The sequence below is a fragment of the Phasianus colchicus genome, chromosome 6, assembly GCF_987193195.1.
Source record: "Phasianus colchicus chromosome 6, bPhaCol1.hap1.1, whole genome shotgun sequence".
NCBI classification, from domain to species: Eukaryota; Metazoa; Chordata; class Aves; order Galliformes; family Phasianidae; genus Phasianus; species Phasianus colchicus.
The window spans coordinates 20,411,808-20,428,132 of record NC_143441.1 but is presented as its reverse complement, the minus strand read 5'-3'; the positions used below and the strand labels follow the sequence as shown (position 1 = coordinate 20,428,132).

The 16,325-nt window shown below is 39.6% G+C and overlaps 1 protein-coding gene across 5 annotated transcripts in view; it reads left to right on the top strand.

Moving 5' to 3' along the window:
* CREB5 (cAMP responsive element binding protein 5) overlaps nucleotides 1–16,325 on the top strand; it is a 241,362-nt gene that overhangs the window by 173,986 nt on the left and 51,051 nt on the right. For all 5 annotated transcript variants that reach the window (XM_031590159.2, XM_090142630.1, XM_090142631.1 and 2 more), the window contains 2 exons: nucleotides 2,631–2,757; nucleotides 4,722–4,832. In XM_031590159.2, the coding sequence (XP_031446019.1) occupies nucleotides 2,631–2,757; nucleotides 4,722–4,832 (238 nt within the window). The remainder of the gene's footprint in view (nucleotides 1–2,630; nucleotides 2,758–4,721; nucleotides 4,833–16,325) is intronic.

Below are 16,325 nucleotides of genomic sequence, written 5' to 3'. Positions count from 1 at the left end.
AGAAGAAGCTTCCTTGCCATTTTAATAAATACTAATAATTCCCTTTTTCCCGAGTCCCGTATTCCCAAACTCATTAAAGCAATTTTGGAAATGTTTCTGGCTCTGTAGCATATTTAAGCAAGATTCAAACTGTGCAGTCCCTTGAGAATCACGTGCGCAAATTACATAGGTCAGGCAAAGCTAAGTTTCTGTCAAACAGCCTAACACCTAAGGTTATTACGAAACCAGTGAGTTGTACAAAAGATCTGTATGTGGAACAGTCTCTGAATGACTAAGTGAGGAGGGGGCTGTTGCCATGGTGTTTGTTTTACTTTGGTCACACGAAAACTCAAGTGATATTTTTATGATGTTTTCCTCCTGTTACCCAGTGCAGTTCCCTGTAGGCTGTGTCTCAGCTAGTGGACCCATGTGGCAGTACAACAGCACTATTCCTTCTCCTCCTTGTCTGCTATCCCTGGGAGGAAGCCCAAGGCTCGTTCCCACAGGGATTGTAGCAAATCTGATATCTTCCTTACATTCAAACTGGAATTTTCCTCCTTTCCCTCTTTCCCTATCCTGTCACTGCATCTACTTTTCTGACCCTGTCCTAATTATTTGTTGCCCCCTTTACTCAAATGAATGCTGATGCAGGGAGCAGCTGCATTTTAGGTGGAGAGTAGGGTAGGTTGGGGACTGTGTTCTTTATCTTCCGAGCTCTTTTTCCTGCACAGCACCCATTCTGCCTACACTACCTCCATAATGCCCCTGGCTCAGTGATGTGATGACAGGCCATAGTGTTCCTTCACCCATAAGGTGATTTGTGTTTGATGAACAGTACTTCTTGCACACACACCCCTCACGGGTTTATATCACATATTTGAGAGACACTGTCTTGAATTTCTTCGGATGTATGAACATGTAATGCACATCATGTTCCTCCACTAGATAACCAGGGAGAGCTTCTTGTCTGTATCTAAGCTACTTTTGTTACTATTGTGTTTTTGTTTTTTTTTTTTCTTTTCTTCTGAATAAGTACTGTATGTGTCTGGAAGGATTTTTTAAACATCCTTGAAAACACAGGCTTCTCTTCATGGAGAAACAAGACAAAAGAATGGGTTCATGATTTGCAGCTGCCTAGGAGAGGGCAGCTGAGGACAGAGGGGTAGGACACAAGGGTGTCTGGTGCAAGGGAATGGGCAGGACAAGGACTCGGAGGTGGCATTGTTGGGGTTGAAATGCTTCTGGGGGAGAGTGAGCTTTAAGAGAGGAGGGTTGAAGAACTGAAAATCCAGGGATGGGAAATACTGAGGAGCTTTGGGCAAGTGAGGTTAAGAGGTTTGAACTCTGGGCCGGAGAGGATGAGGTCTGCAGGTCAGAGGAAGCTGATATTTCCATGAGACAGGCACCACTGTTTTGGGACGCTGGATATGGTTTCTTCTGTTTGGGATGTCTGAATGCCATTGCTTACAGCTTCGGCCTCTGTGCTTGTTACTAGATAAACGGCAGGACAGCTAATGTCAGAAGAGAGGTGCATCCATTCATGGTTTCCACTGTTGCTTCCAGTGCAAGAAGTCCCATGGTTGGTGTGGTGTAGTTCAGCTAAGTGGGAGAAGCAAACTTCCTCTTTGCAGCTCTGAGACTGACTTCACTTTCCTGACCAGCCCAGCCTGAGTTTGAAGGTTTTGTGGCTAGATGTAGTTTGTCTCTGAAGCAAAAGATACTTTTGCCAAGGGTGAAAAGCAACCCTGATATTCAGAGATTCCAAACATCTTCAGACTCTTCCCTTGCTCCACCCTGCAGAGGCTTTTCAAACTGCCCAGTTTTGTCCTCTTCTCCCTGTTCCGTCCTGTACCTTTAGGGTTATCTCTTGTCTAATGAACAGTGTAAGCAGTGTATTACAATGCAGAGTGTTCTACGCAACTTTAATGTGTTTAAATAGTAGTCCCAGCTTTCTTTAATCCATTAATTTTATGGTTCTTCTATGTTAATAGGCCTACATGTACTTTTTCCCTCTGCTGTACTTAAAAAATATATTTCTAAATCTGTTAAACTCCTTCTGCCAAAACATCTCACTCTGATTTTTTATGTTCTTTACTTTTTGCCTTTACAAGGTAGTTAATCTGAATGAAATTTTACTGATTAATTTCACTAATTTTCTTTCTTCCTTATTCTCTCAGCCCCCATTTCTGCGTTCTGGTGGCATTCTAACTGGACCTCACTTTGGAGCAAATGCTTGGTAGAATTTTACAAGAGAGAATGTCAAGAGATGACATGACATACTCATTTTGGAATATTTTATTTTTGAGTGATAAAGCTTCAAAATTAATATGTGTGCTAAATTTTCTGTCACGGTCTGGCAAGATGATCATCCAAATATTTTCATTACTGGGGGCAGAATTTACAGGAACATACTGATGTAGCTCACAAGGAAACTGTCATTTTTTATCAGTTGAAATTTTTTACTGACCACTGTGAGATGCAGAGGTACAAAGGCTCAGGCCTGCTGTTAGGATTATATTCATGGAGGAAAATGCTGGACTGGCTTATCTGTGCCTGCTTGTCTAGAATGGTTTTCTCCCATCAGTGGCTGACAGCGTAAGGCTTGTTTAGGTCTCTGTAGCCCATGACAGTTTTCTTTCCTTTTCTCCTAGGCCTGTCCCAGGTTCTCTGTCTTCACTATTACATCTACACAACCGACAAAGACAGCCTATGCCAGCCTCTATGCCTGGCACTCTGCCCAACCCTACCATGCCCGGATCTTCTGCTGTACTCATGCCTGTAAGTTTTGGTTTTGTTTTTTTTTTTTTTTCATATTCTTATTACTATTAGTGGTTATGGCACTGTTTATTTTCATTTTGTTTCAGTCTATGAAGAGGTGAAAGTGTTGAATTGGCAATAAATAAATAAATAAATAAATAATAGTGTAATGAGCTAAATAAGCTGCAGAAACTGGACCATTTTCTCTGCTTCATCTTGCACAAGAGCATTTCTTATGCAGTTAATGGAATGTTAATTAGTGTGAGAGCGATTAGAAACAGTTTACATGATACTACAGTTTCTGGTTCTCACACTTGGTCATGTTTGTGAGATCAGTCTGTCTGTGCTGAAACAATAAGATTTTACTAAAGTCAGACAAAACTGGAAAAGTTGTGTGCATGGGTTATGCTAACAAACTCAGAAGTAATCCTCCTTTTCAGGAGTGGTAACCTGCCCTCAATTTTAACAGCCCTTTCAGTATAAGACATTTGGACAGATAAAGGATGGGAATGACTAAAGAAGGCCTGGGGAAGAGAGGAATGTGTGAGAAGTTTCTGCTTCATCACACAGTGTTCAGTTTAGAGTGAGAACATATGAGTGAGAGTCAAGTGCTGCTTGTTCTGGCACTGCTGGGGCAAGAGGGACATTCTGGGGGTAAGAAGATTCAGGTCGGCTGCTATGAGAGCAGTAGTTAACAAGTTGTAAATTAGTAACTAACCAATAACATTCTTCTGGAGCATCGACCAGGAACTTCAACCAAAAATGTAAACAATGCCACTGTGGACAGTTCTGATTTTTAGGGTTTTTTTTTGGGCATAACTGCTGTTGAACCTGAAATGGAGCAAACATCCCAATTTAGGGTAAGCTCAGGACATTGTGCTACTGTTGGGGCCCTCTTTGAGCTGCTGTGCTTGCACAGAAGCAGGTGAGAACCTCTCAGACATGATGCCTCCTGTCCACAGCCTTCCAAAGGGAATTTGGACAAGATCACTGTGGGGACTGCTTCTATCCTGCAGACAGTGTTATGACCTGCTCTAGAGCCAGTGGGAATTGGGTACTGGCGTTTATCCTGTAGGTGACCAGCACCCATCTGTGCTGAGGTCACGGAGAATGGGAGTCACTACCTGATCATGGTGCACAAAAAGTAGCTCCCCTATCTGGAATAGCTCAGGAAGCTCCACGAACTGCTTTCTTCCATGAGCTGATAATTCAAAGATTGGGCTGAGTTGAGGTAGGATGATGCAGCACCTGCCTGAAAGGAGCACTGTAACCCTTCTTGTCACCTTGACCCTTCTGGGTGAAGACCAGTTGTGTAACAGCAGTATTTTGAGGGATAGCACTATAGGAAATTATTTTATCCAGACCTTACTGCCATTAGGTTTCAATTGAAAACTGTGTCCCTCACTCACATGGTGCTTTTAACTTGCAGAAAGTGCTCTGCATAGCCAGAAGGAATCCTGCTTTGTTTTTTTGCTGCATCAGCAGTACATGAAAGCTTCCCGTACAAGACATATGGAAAAGTCCTCTCAGCTGGTCGATCTGAGTGGAGGAAAATGAGCCAATTCATTTTCCATATACTCAAGATTGTAGATTTTTATTTATGTTTTTAACAGGCTAAGTTGTGCTGCACTGACAGGAGAAGCCACAGCTTTATACAGTGATGCTTTTAAAACCACTTAACTCCAAGTGTTGTTATACTGAAAGGAAGAAAATCATTACAAAAAAGCGCAAGCCCGGGGTGTCTGCTACATTTGTTTAGTAAAGAATCCTTTTCCTTATAATTGGCTATGAGTTGTCAGGGCCGACTCTGATGAAACACACGCCTGAGTGCATACACACATGCAATTCATGACACAGGTTGTTATTTTTCCAGTCTTGACTTGAAGAAATAAAGCTGAGTCCATTTAAGTAGAAACCGGGCATAAATTCTTGCAAATGTCTGTAGACACTTTGAAACTTTTCTTTTTTTCTTTTTCTTTTAAAAGATGGAGCGACAAATGTCAATGAACTCCAACATCATGGGAATGCAGGGGCCAAACCTGAACAACCCTTGTGCTTCACCTCAAGTCCCCCCAATGCATTCAGAAGCCAAAATGGTAAAATGGAAAATTTTTAAAAATTATTTTGTTTTCTTATACTCCTTCTGCACGCTGGCTACCCAGACAGTGGGGGATGTAGCCAGACACTGCTTACTTCATTCTTAGTCATACGTTACACTCTTTTTAATACGCTGCAGTAAATTGCCTTTGTGTCAGTTTAGTCTATGAACTTTCAAGATGTTACCAGTCCTAGCTGAACTCTCAGCGAGACAACTGAATTAAAGAGCGGGCTCTCTGATCCGAACCGTGTTAAATGGGATTTTTGGTGCAGATTAGTGGAATTTAAGCGAATGATCTGGCTGGTTCTTTGCTGGTGTCTGTACTCCAAGACTTAGCTTGAAGAAAATTCCCAGTCAGTGGTGATGTAAAAGGTGTCTGATGTGGAGAGTAGAATGTATGTAGTCCTTGTTTTTTTCCAGATTAGCACATAGTGTGTCAGTGTAATACTAGAGTTAGAAAAACAGACCAAATGTCATATGTAAAAACACAGTATTCCCTTCTGCTTAATTGCAACAAAGGTGTTCCCATCAGAAAGCATGACCAGAATTCAGGCTGAAGTAACTTATTGATCGGATCTAAATGTCATAGTGTTTTTCAAATTGCATATATTGAGGTCAAGGCTTCTCAGATGTATGCAGTGGTATAGGATTAATGTAGGTAAACTAAGCTGCAAGTGGGAAGTTTTCTTCAGTTTTATATGCACTTTCATTGAGGAATTTGGCACCGATAACCTGGGACTTAGTGTTGAAACTTAGTGTTTCTAGTTTCAGAGCTACAATTTACTGGCTAGGAGAAATACAAGGACAGAGGTTTGCAGTTTAACTCTGTAGGGTTTTTATCCTCTCAAGATATCTCATTGTAGTGGAAAATAGGAGTGATTTCACTGAACTTCTTTCAGTGGCGTTATGCCAAGGTAAAATTGTCATAAGTGAGAGAATGAAATCAAGCTGACAAAGATTAAGCAACCACATGTTTTTATATATTTCTACTTTGAATGTTTGGTACAGCTTTTAATGTTGTCATCTATCCCGAGGCAAAGAAAAATATCTTCTTGTCTCTAGGCATGGTGCATACATGAGACTCTTGGTTAAGAGCAGCAAAATATACAATCTCTGTTTTCTTAGATCAGATAGGTCACGCCTTCACCTCGCTGTTGGTCTGGGTTAGGCTGTTAACCCAACCTCTGTTAACACCCTGTCTAAAACCGCACTCCATAAACATGCAGCCAGTTGGCCAGCAGAACAGCAATGGCCAAAAACTCTGGCTGTCCCGGCCAAGGAAAACCTGTGGTCAAGAGTTCTCTCTGCGCTGTACCACACAGTGACGGTGACATGCCAAATGGCAACAGCATCTGCAGCAGAGCTTGTTAAAAATTTTTTGGAATAGGCAAGTGTTTTTTCAACTCAAGCAAAGCTGAGCCAAGCTAAATACTCCTTGGCTGAATAAATCCCAAACTGGCATCTGTTTTGGGACTAAAGTTTCTGTAGTTTACTCCCCCATCCTCACACCCCCTGCCTTTTCTTTACTGGAAATGTACGGCTACTTAAGAACAAGATTAAATTATTGGTGTGTATGGTGAAAATTCTGCACTTTAATATTTGAAACTGTACATTAACACAAATTACGTTTTAATCTGAATAGACAGGTTTTGTCCCTAAACCTAACATATAATCGTATGGCTCTTTCAGATAGAAATTGCCATCAGTTCCAAAACACTGTAGTGAGCACAGAGCACATTCACTTCCAGTGGGTTTTCTACTGCTATTCCAGGGATGGAAAAAATCCACACATATTAACTCTTTAAAGTAAGAGGCATAATTCAGAGCTCCAGGATCATTCTTCTTCTCTAGTGTGGTTTTGTTGTTGTTTGGTTTTGGTTTTTTTTGATCGGTTGATTTTTTTAGTAGTCTGTATTTTATTTTTACACTTTGTTTTTATGTGAGCGCACCTACAATGTGAAAAGCTTCTTCATTTATCCAGTGCACAATATGAATCTATCAGCAATATCCTGTATGAGCTGAAGGTGGAAAAATAGAAAAAATTTAAAGTGAAATTATTTCTTATATGTGTACTCATGAATTACAAATTTGAATCATCAGTATTGCAGGCATCTTTGCTCTTATTATTAACTATTTCACTTTCGCTCAAAGAATGAGAGCTTGCACATTCTGGTTTCTTTTCGATTTTTTTTTTTTTTTATTAAAGTGGAAAGTGAGAGTTCTTAGTGCCTTACCAGATTGCATTGTGCATTAGGAAGGAATTTTAGATTTCATTAGGCTCTGCTAGTGCCATTACTGATGGTGAATCCAGTGCTGCATATGTTCTCTTTGGCTGGCCACACACGGATCAGAATATGTATGTGCTGAGCACTGAACGAAGCCATCTACGCCGCTCACAGCTAGTGCCTGGAGTAACTGGAGAACTTGGGGGGAGTGTGAGCCTGATTTATCAGTCATGCAAATCTGTGGCAGAGGGATCAGCATTTTCTTTGTGCTTACATGAAGGAATGCAGGACGGGCTCCTCTGGATGGGAGACCCAGATGTGATACCAAATCCTTCTGTCCTCACGCATGTGGACATGTGTACCTGAGCCATGCAAGCTCTATTTAGTATGAAGAAGTAATGTTACTTGGTGACTTGTGGAATTTAATTTGCTTCTTTAAAATAAATATGAACAAATAATGTAAACAAGGATACCATATGATGCCAGGTTTTCCAGAAGCAGCAGATAGATAGCAAAGCTTTTACTCCCTTGATTGGTCTATAATCAGTTTGTAGAAGGAAGTGGAAGTAAGCCTGTTAGGGACATACATATATGGACAGATACACATACATATAATATGTTGCATTAATTTTATGTTTCTATAATAAGCAATTTATTTATTAATTTGTATTACCTGGCATTTATAGAAAGTCATAGGGCTGCCACCAAAGAAGCTCATTTACTGTTCTCATGTTTATTCTGGAGAATGTTACTTTAGGTATTAAAATATTGTAGATGACATTCCATAACTGATTTAATTTATCATAACAATGTCAATTCCTCTCACAGTGTGCCTCTCAATTAAGTTATCACTTAATGCTTTAAAACTGTCCTGGTAAATGAGTGAGTGAACATTTAAGACAGTACCACTTCTTAGATTCACAGTGGAGAGGATAAGACCTTTATGCTGCCCACCAAGGACAACCATTGATTTTGTGTTAAGATATATTGCATTGGAAAGGAGAGGAAACATATAGCTATAAGTGTACATGGTAAAAATATGCAGAATAGTATACGTAGCATATTAACGTGTGGTTCAGTAGGCTGAGGATATTAGGAACTCAGAGTTGTTGGCTGTGCCTTTCCTCTAATATGTTGCTTACATACAGTTTGGTTTGCAGTTTCAGAGTATCCAAGGTTTTATAACTGGGAAGTGCAATACCATGTGGGTTACCTGAGTGAAAGATAAACAGCGTACACGAGACCACTGGAAAGCAATGTGACCACAGTTCTTTTCAGTAGAGCCGATACCTCTCTATCTGAACACTGCAAGGCATGGGTCTTTAGCTATAGAGATTTATGAGCTCTGAAAGGAAACATAAGAGGCAGGCTGGCAATGAAAATAATCTGACTTTATAATACAGTTTTTGGTTTGACCGGTTCACTTTTTCGTTTTCCCCCTCCCTCTGCCCCTGGCCAGATACATAGTTTTATAAAATTTGAATAAAATGTAATATGTGTACTTTGGCTGTGCCTGCCTTCCTAACAGAATCCATGCAGTTATTCTGAAGAAAAGTTCTTTTCATATCAGACGTTACATAGATTGGTGCTCTTACCTTGCACACATTTCTAGTTTGAGCAGTAATGATAAGGAAATTAACTTGAAAGTATCTATCGGTTGTAAAAGGAAAAACTTAAAAAGAAAAGAAAAATAATGAACCAGTAATGAGCATGCTCATAATTAGACTGGTAACATATTCATATTAATTGAACCTTCTAATTTATAAGAATGTTGAGAAACTCTGGGGGAAGAGAAGGAGGCAAAAGGTAGAAGAAACAACAGTTAGCCATTTGTCATCAGAGTTACATTTTATTAAACTTAAGGTGAGTTAAGGGTCCAGGTCCCAGGTGGTGGCTGTGAAAATCCCAGTCCATGTGTTGATCAGCTGCCCATCCCTTGGAAAGGCAGACCTGGCTCAGGTGCCTTTGATATTTTAGAAATAACTTCTGTTTCTATGCCTGTGAGCTGTGGTGGTGCAAAGAGAGAACACATCAGGGTGTGCTCTTATCCCTGCCCCCGATGATGCTCAGCTGAGCCATTTCTGCTGGTGTACAGGGAAACAAGAACTCTGTTTCAGTTTCATTGACATCTTGGGACAGCTCATGAGACTGTTTGGGAAGGAAATTTTGGCTGGCTTCAAACTATGGGGCCAGGTCTATGAGGTTTTGATGCTGAGGCTGGAGGCTGGTGCAGAGATCAAGGGCCACTGAGGTACTAGGTTCAGCTGTTGATATTTCAACTGGCAGTACTGGCTGGAAGTATTTTGTTATCTCTAATAAATGGTTTGAAGTCTGTGTTTTCATGTCAAGCTGAGTGGGAAAGGAATTGCTTAAACTGAGCAAAACACACTGCTTTGGGGCTAGTTTTCCTAGCATGGGTTCTGAACCACTGAGCAGAAAGAAAAATGTCGGTTCTCCATAGAGCTCTCAGCAGCAATTTCTCATGTTGTTCTCAACAAAGCAATAAAAACTGTATGGGGGAAGAAATGCAAAAGAGAGTCTTCCAATTAAAAAAAAAAAAAAAAAAAAAAAAAAGTTGTCAGAATTTCCTCTGTCAGTAACTGAGAAATGTTTTCATGAAAGAAGAGATAGTTAAACTGTTGACAAAACTCACTGTTCTGAAACTGTATCTCCTATTACATTGGCACTTATGTTTGTAAGTCTCCAAAGCCAAGCTTTCAGCGTGCTCCTGATCTACACTTCAAATCCTCCCTGGGCAGTAGCTTTGCCTGCAGACAGTATGCCTTGCTGTGGATTAAGGTATTAACATTATGGGTGAAGCTATTCATATTTTGTTTTGTTTACTGAAACAGGACCTCGTAGCCGTCATGCCTAAATGCTGGATTATGAACTAGACTCAGTAGAAACTAATTCTTCTTAAGCTGTCAGTGGCTCAGTAAGTGAAATAGAGAAGAGAGCTGATTCAGTTGCTCATAGCTGCTGTGGATACGTGTTGAATATTTGATCTCGCTTCCACTGAGTGCAAATGAATCGCGCAAGTTGTAACAATTCCTTGCATTTTTCTTTCTTTGTGTCACTGTATCCTGCGGTGATCTTATCGGTGCTATTTCCCTAGAAGAACTTAGATTTTTTATTATTTTGTTTGCCTTTATTCAGCTGGGTGTTTGAATGATCTCTCTCCCCCACCCAGACACCCTCACCAACTGTCCACCCTTTCTCCTTTGTCCCGTTCCTCCACCACCCTCTCTTTCCTCCTAGGATTTACCGTCTTCATACATTTGTTTCTCTTTTCTTCCTTTCCCTCCGGTGTCCACCCTGATTTTGTAACCATAGCAATAATTGAAATACAATCCTAATGTTTGCTTGCCGTAGCTATCGGCTACCCCACACATGAACTGCTGGGTCTGGTTCTTGTGTGTTTGTTGCAAGGTTTTGAAACTTAAGTCAGATGCATCTGTATATGTGAGGGTGACTTGTTTGGTGCTGAGCTGTCCCTTCCAGAAAAGATTTTATTTGTGTAAACTTGAATGTAAGTGGGAGCTGGTACAAATTAAAGCAAATCCTTATGATACCGAGACCAGAGAAAAAGGAAATTATAAAAATAAAAACAGGATTGTGTTACAGGGAAGTTCTGCTTCACAAAGATAGATTTCAGTCTTTTGCTTGGAATTTGTACAGCTTTCACTCTCCAAGCTTTATTCAAGAGTCACAAATAATGGAAATTGTTTTGCACTTTGAGCTGCCATGCCTTCAGTCCCGTGTTTGCTTGGGATGTGCATGTGCACCTCATTACAAGCAATGGGCTGTAGGGTAAGGGGCTGGTGTTAGAGCCTTTACCAACAGGGGCACAAGAGCTGGAAGCAAAATCGCATGGCAGTAAATCTCTTCTTCATGGACAGGCTTAAAAGGCATTTTCAAAAAACTGTGCAGTAGCTAATGAAGGAATTTGTTAATTATGATAGCATTCCTGAGAGATAAATAATTGTAGTCTGTTGAAGAACTGAAAGAGAAAAGTGAATTGACTTGCTTGAGGCCATGCAATCTGTCAGTGGAAGAATGGAAACAAATACAGAAGAATTTCTGTCTGCTGCTTCTAGAAAATGCAGCCTCTGTCTGAATTTATGTACATAAAATTAGTGTAAGTTAATATTCATTATTAATCCTTCCGTATTAATATGGTTATTGAAATGCAGAGGACTTAGAGGAAGTGCACTCTCATATTTAGGACTAAAATCCACATAGCTACGATGGTTTATGTTTGAATCTAATGCCTCTGAAATTTCCTGAACTTTGCTGATGAGATTCTGGCTCAGAATGACAAAAATTAACTGATCTTCTGAGACTTCTGTCATCCGAGATGATGGAAGCCTTGTGAGATCAGCTTCCCTGGCACTGTGGCTTTCACTGAAGTCTCAGGAGAGCATTTACTTTCGCATAATGTCAACCATATCCAAACCAGGACTAGCGGATACCCCTGTAGAGCTCGTTCGAAGATCACAGGCATATTTGAAATACTGCTACAAGCTGTGTTCAGCCTGAGGAAATGCTCGCAGCATTTGTTGTTTCTTCTGTCAAATGTGGCCAGTGACACTTTTCAGCAGCAGGAGGGTTATATACTGTCTTCCAGATGTTCATTAGTACAACTTTTCTGATTTACGTCTGGAGAGTTATCAAGAAGGTAATTTTAAAAGTGGGGCAGACGGGGTCTCCCACCCTGGAAACACTGAGGCTGCAAACTTTGCTCTGCTTGTGGTTTTTGCTAGCAAATTTCTGTCCAGTAACATTTATCTGAGATTTTAGAGCATGAAAAACCATGAATAATCTTCCCAAATGTGCTCTGTAGCCAGACTGTATGGGAGTGTAGTGTGGCTGGTGATGTTCTCTCTGAAGTCTGTGTTCTGCTTATACTACAAGTCCTGCATAGCTCACCTCTGGGACCAGATTATCTTTACTCCAGATATTCTGCTCATGTGCTGAGAACTGTTTGCAATTTCTCTGACAGTGTGGCTACCTTCACATTACTCTGCTTCAGATAATTTACTCTATTTATGTGACTTACATGACAAAGAAGACAGAAAGCAAAGTACTTGATATAACTGGAATAATTTCCGATGAATATTGCAGAGGCATGGGAACATGGACTTTGACCAGCTAAAAGTGAACTTCAAAGATTTGATTAAACGTCTATCAGTCTTTTAGGAACAGACTTCAGTTTATGCAAAACCTCCTTCCCTTAGTCATGGGTGCACTATTTTTTCTCCTATTTAAGACACTGATGACACACTGATACCTACTAATTACTTGAAGTATAGAAAAACATCCTCCAAAATCTTATTTTAATATGGTATCAAATTATTCATTTGGTAACAATATGACTACAAAAGCACTTTAATTCTTTAATTCAGGGTTGTTACTTCCATTATCTTGCATTTTCATTTATGAAATCTTGGCTTTAAATAATGTTCTTTAAAAAAAAAAAAAAAAGCCACCTCTACCAGCCACTATTTCTCAGTCTAGCAGAAATCATTAAAAACAAAATAATGACCTTTACCCAACAGCTCAATTTCCTCTCTACTCTCTTCTCCTCTGCAGTTTAATATTCCAAAAGTAGTGTTCAGAAAGGAAACAAGTTCCATAAGCAGTTTAAAATAGAATTTCACATTCCTCTAGTTTTAAAAATCAGAGGCAATAATTTTGGGATAGTTGAAGAATACTTCTAAAATTTGGTCCTGATTCTCAATGGCTGTAAACCTGTGTAACTTCAAAGAAACTCATTTTTCCATCAATTGGAGATCCAGTTTACATTTCTCAATCTTAGAATCTTTCTTTAGGTGGGCTCTGGACCTTCCAGAGTCTGATACTGCCAGATAAGCGTTTCTTTTGGTTTTAAGGTTGTTATTTTGTTTTGGATACAGTATATATTTGACTCTTGTTTTTAGCACACTTGTATTTTCATGCTTCCAGCATCTTATGAAAACTTCCATAATCTTCCAGCTTTGCTTCCTACAAGCATTTATTACATAATGTTTAAAGATAAATTACTTTAGTCCCCCAAACAATATCAGATTATTTTATAATTGATTCATCATACCAACAGTCTCTGGGTGGCTTGACTCCTCTGTCAGTCAGTGACAAGGATTGATACCTGTCCCCGGTGACTCATAATGAAAGATTGCCAGATATTTCTTTGAAGCTGATGGATGATTCATGATATTATATTTAGGCCACATTATTTTGGAATGCTTAAATTAGGCTAAGAGCCACTTCTGAGTGTACATGTGCAAACATAGACTACATTTTTATTTTCCCATCTGGAAATACCTGTGAAGTCCAGCGCTGTTTTCAAGTCGCAAGAAATATTGTTATATTTTTATTATGATATTTCAGTTCACACTCATGCTAATATGAAAAGTTTAGTAATGGCATATCCTCAACGCTGCCCTCAAATGCCAGGGTTACACATGAAGTCCAATGGGATCTTGCAAATGTTTAAACTTTTATTAAAGCCCAAAGCCCAAAATAGACTTTACTAGACCTGTACAAATTATTTTAAATTATGTAAATATTTTTAATATGTCTGGCTTCTGACAGAACACTACTATGCACCAAAGTATGACATTTGCCTTACTGTGCCAACTTTCACTTTTTTTTCTTCTTCCCAAAATACCTAGCATCATTACTGGGTTTGACTAGAGTCTGCTTTATGTGCTGCTTGTAGTTCAGGAGAAATATATGCTAAGTGAATGGACCGTGTTCCATGATTGTTAACAGAGGCTCTTTAGGATAAGCTTAAGCATGAACTTCAGTTTGGCTGCCAACACCGCAGCCAGAAGACACCCAAGATAAGGTGGGGGGTGAAATCTTGATCTGTTTTTGATCTGACGGACATGTACAGCTGCTCTGAAGGCTGGTGCTGGTGTTCAGGCTGTGTGTGTGTGTCGGAGAAAGCCATTTATTTGTGTGGGTTCTTTTTGTGTGGCAGATACTGCTCTAACTTCATTGCTAAAGTGAATATTCTTCTGGGATTCCTCTTAAATTAAATAAATCCCACCAAAGCATTAATATCTGGAAGTGTATGAAATCTGGTCTCCCTGGGAACTCAATTTAAACAAGAAGCAGGAGGAGGAGCATTAGTGCTAACAATCTGAGGAGCTGTCAAATGTCAGCAGGTGTGCCTGTTTGTGCACACATGCATGTGTGTAACTTTATTCTTTTCTCTGTGGTTTTTTCCTTCTTTATTCCATGCACTTCTGGATAGGTATAATTTTACCTTTGCCTATGTGGCTAACTTTGCTTATCTCTTTCTTTGTGCATGTCCTTATCTTTCATTAAAAACATGTTTTTCCTGAAATACTTCAGAATGTTGAAGAACAATAAATAACTGAAAATTCACATATATTACCCAGAAATCATTTAAAAACACTTACTGGGGACGACTACCATTTGCACAAACAATGGGAAATGTGTTCTGCCACATCAGTTTGCAGGGAGTTGTCAGTCTCCTAAATGATGTTAGTGGTGGATTAGTTTAATTGGAAACTTGATCAGAAACTTGATCAAGCGATGTTTGAATTAGCCGAATAAAGAAATCCCAGAGGTAATCTAGGGTTTATGCTAGAATTTGTATATAGCTACATTGCTGTCTGAGGATTGAAATAGGAATGAATTTCTCTTGGTGAATTTGTGGTTACCGGGATTGTCCAAGGAAACCCAAATCCTTCATTTCTGAAAACAAGGTAGCTTGATCCAATTTTAAAGGCTTTAGAAAGTAAATACTTCAATTTCTACTACACTTAAAATTCAAGATGTTATACTAGACAACGTAAAACCGGTAAATATGAGGCTGGCTCAGTACTGCCCACAAAAATCCCAGTAAAGCAGCTTTGACTTGCAGTACTCGCCTTGCATGTACTCCTCTCTCCGACCAACCTCAGGGCTTCTGACCACCCCAAACTGGGCAATAACCAGCTGGATGAATTCACTGCTCCTTACTTTACTAGTCCACTTTTTGGATTGTCCCTTCTACAAAGAAAACAACAGACACCAGAAATACATATTTCACTGGTGTGAGTGAGATTTTTATGGTCTCAAGCAAAAGTGAAACTCTCTTGAGCTTGATGCGTAACAGTAAGCAGCCAGAATGACGTCCTGGGTATCTTTAACCATGAGTAGTGTAGGTTGTGCTGACCTGAGATGTCTTGCTTTCAGAAATACGCTGTGCCAGCCATAATGGGAGGGGAGAAATCATGATGCTCACATGGCTGACAAGTGGCATTTGCCTGAACTGATACTATCTCTGTTCTTTGTTTTTTGGTGGAATATTTTCATCAAATGTGGTGAATTGATACCAACAGTGTTGCATCCAGGCTCAGTAAACCCAAAGCCGGTGCTGAGCAGCTGTGGTTCAGAGGGGGGAGAGAGCATCCTTAAGACTCTCTGCTCTTCATTTACACACCCAGCAGATACCGTCAGCATGGTATCAGTGAATGCTGTACCTGCCCAATCAATCTCACGTGCCATGTGATCTCCCGTAATAAATTATGCACTTAAAGGAGCAATAACAATAGCTGAGATTCTTGCAACGAGAAGAATCACATTACCAGAAGTACCAAAAAGGCTGATTAAAATTAAATTGTAGCAGACAGCAGTTGTGTTACAAAGGAAAGCTCTATTACAGCCAACTCACTTTCTTTGCTAACCTCTGACTTATTTATTTCTCCTGCATGCTGCAGTCTGCATGCTTTTTCTGGTTGTAATGAGCATTAATTGATTAGCTGGATCTATGAAGAGCTTGAGCACTCGTAAGTACCATCCCAGTGGGTACACAACTGAATAGTTTATGAGGTAATTAGTATTTTAATGCCTTTTCTAATGAGCCTTTTCAGTAATGAAATCTCATGAGAACATTATTAGTTCATATATATTTCTTCAGACGCAACAGAAGGTAAGCTAATGCTATTAAGAGATTTTAAAGCTAGTTTATAAAATGTTTTTTAGTAACTTATTTTTGAATACATGCCTTGATTCATTTTGCTTTATTAAAAAAAAAAAAAAAGCTATCTTAATTTTTCCTGCTGCTCTGTCTTTCGCACTCCTCAATCCTGACAGAATTCTTACAATATACTGCAATTTCAAATAATTGGGATAATTTCTCGGGCTGCTACCCGATCTCCTCTGCTCAGCTGTAAGTAAATAATACCATACTGTCTGAGCATGTTGTTTCAGATGTGTTCTCATCCTGGAAAAAAAAACAACTGTGTGCCTGG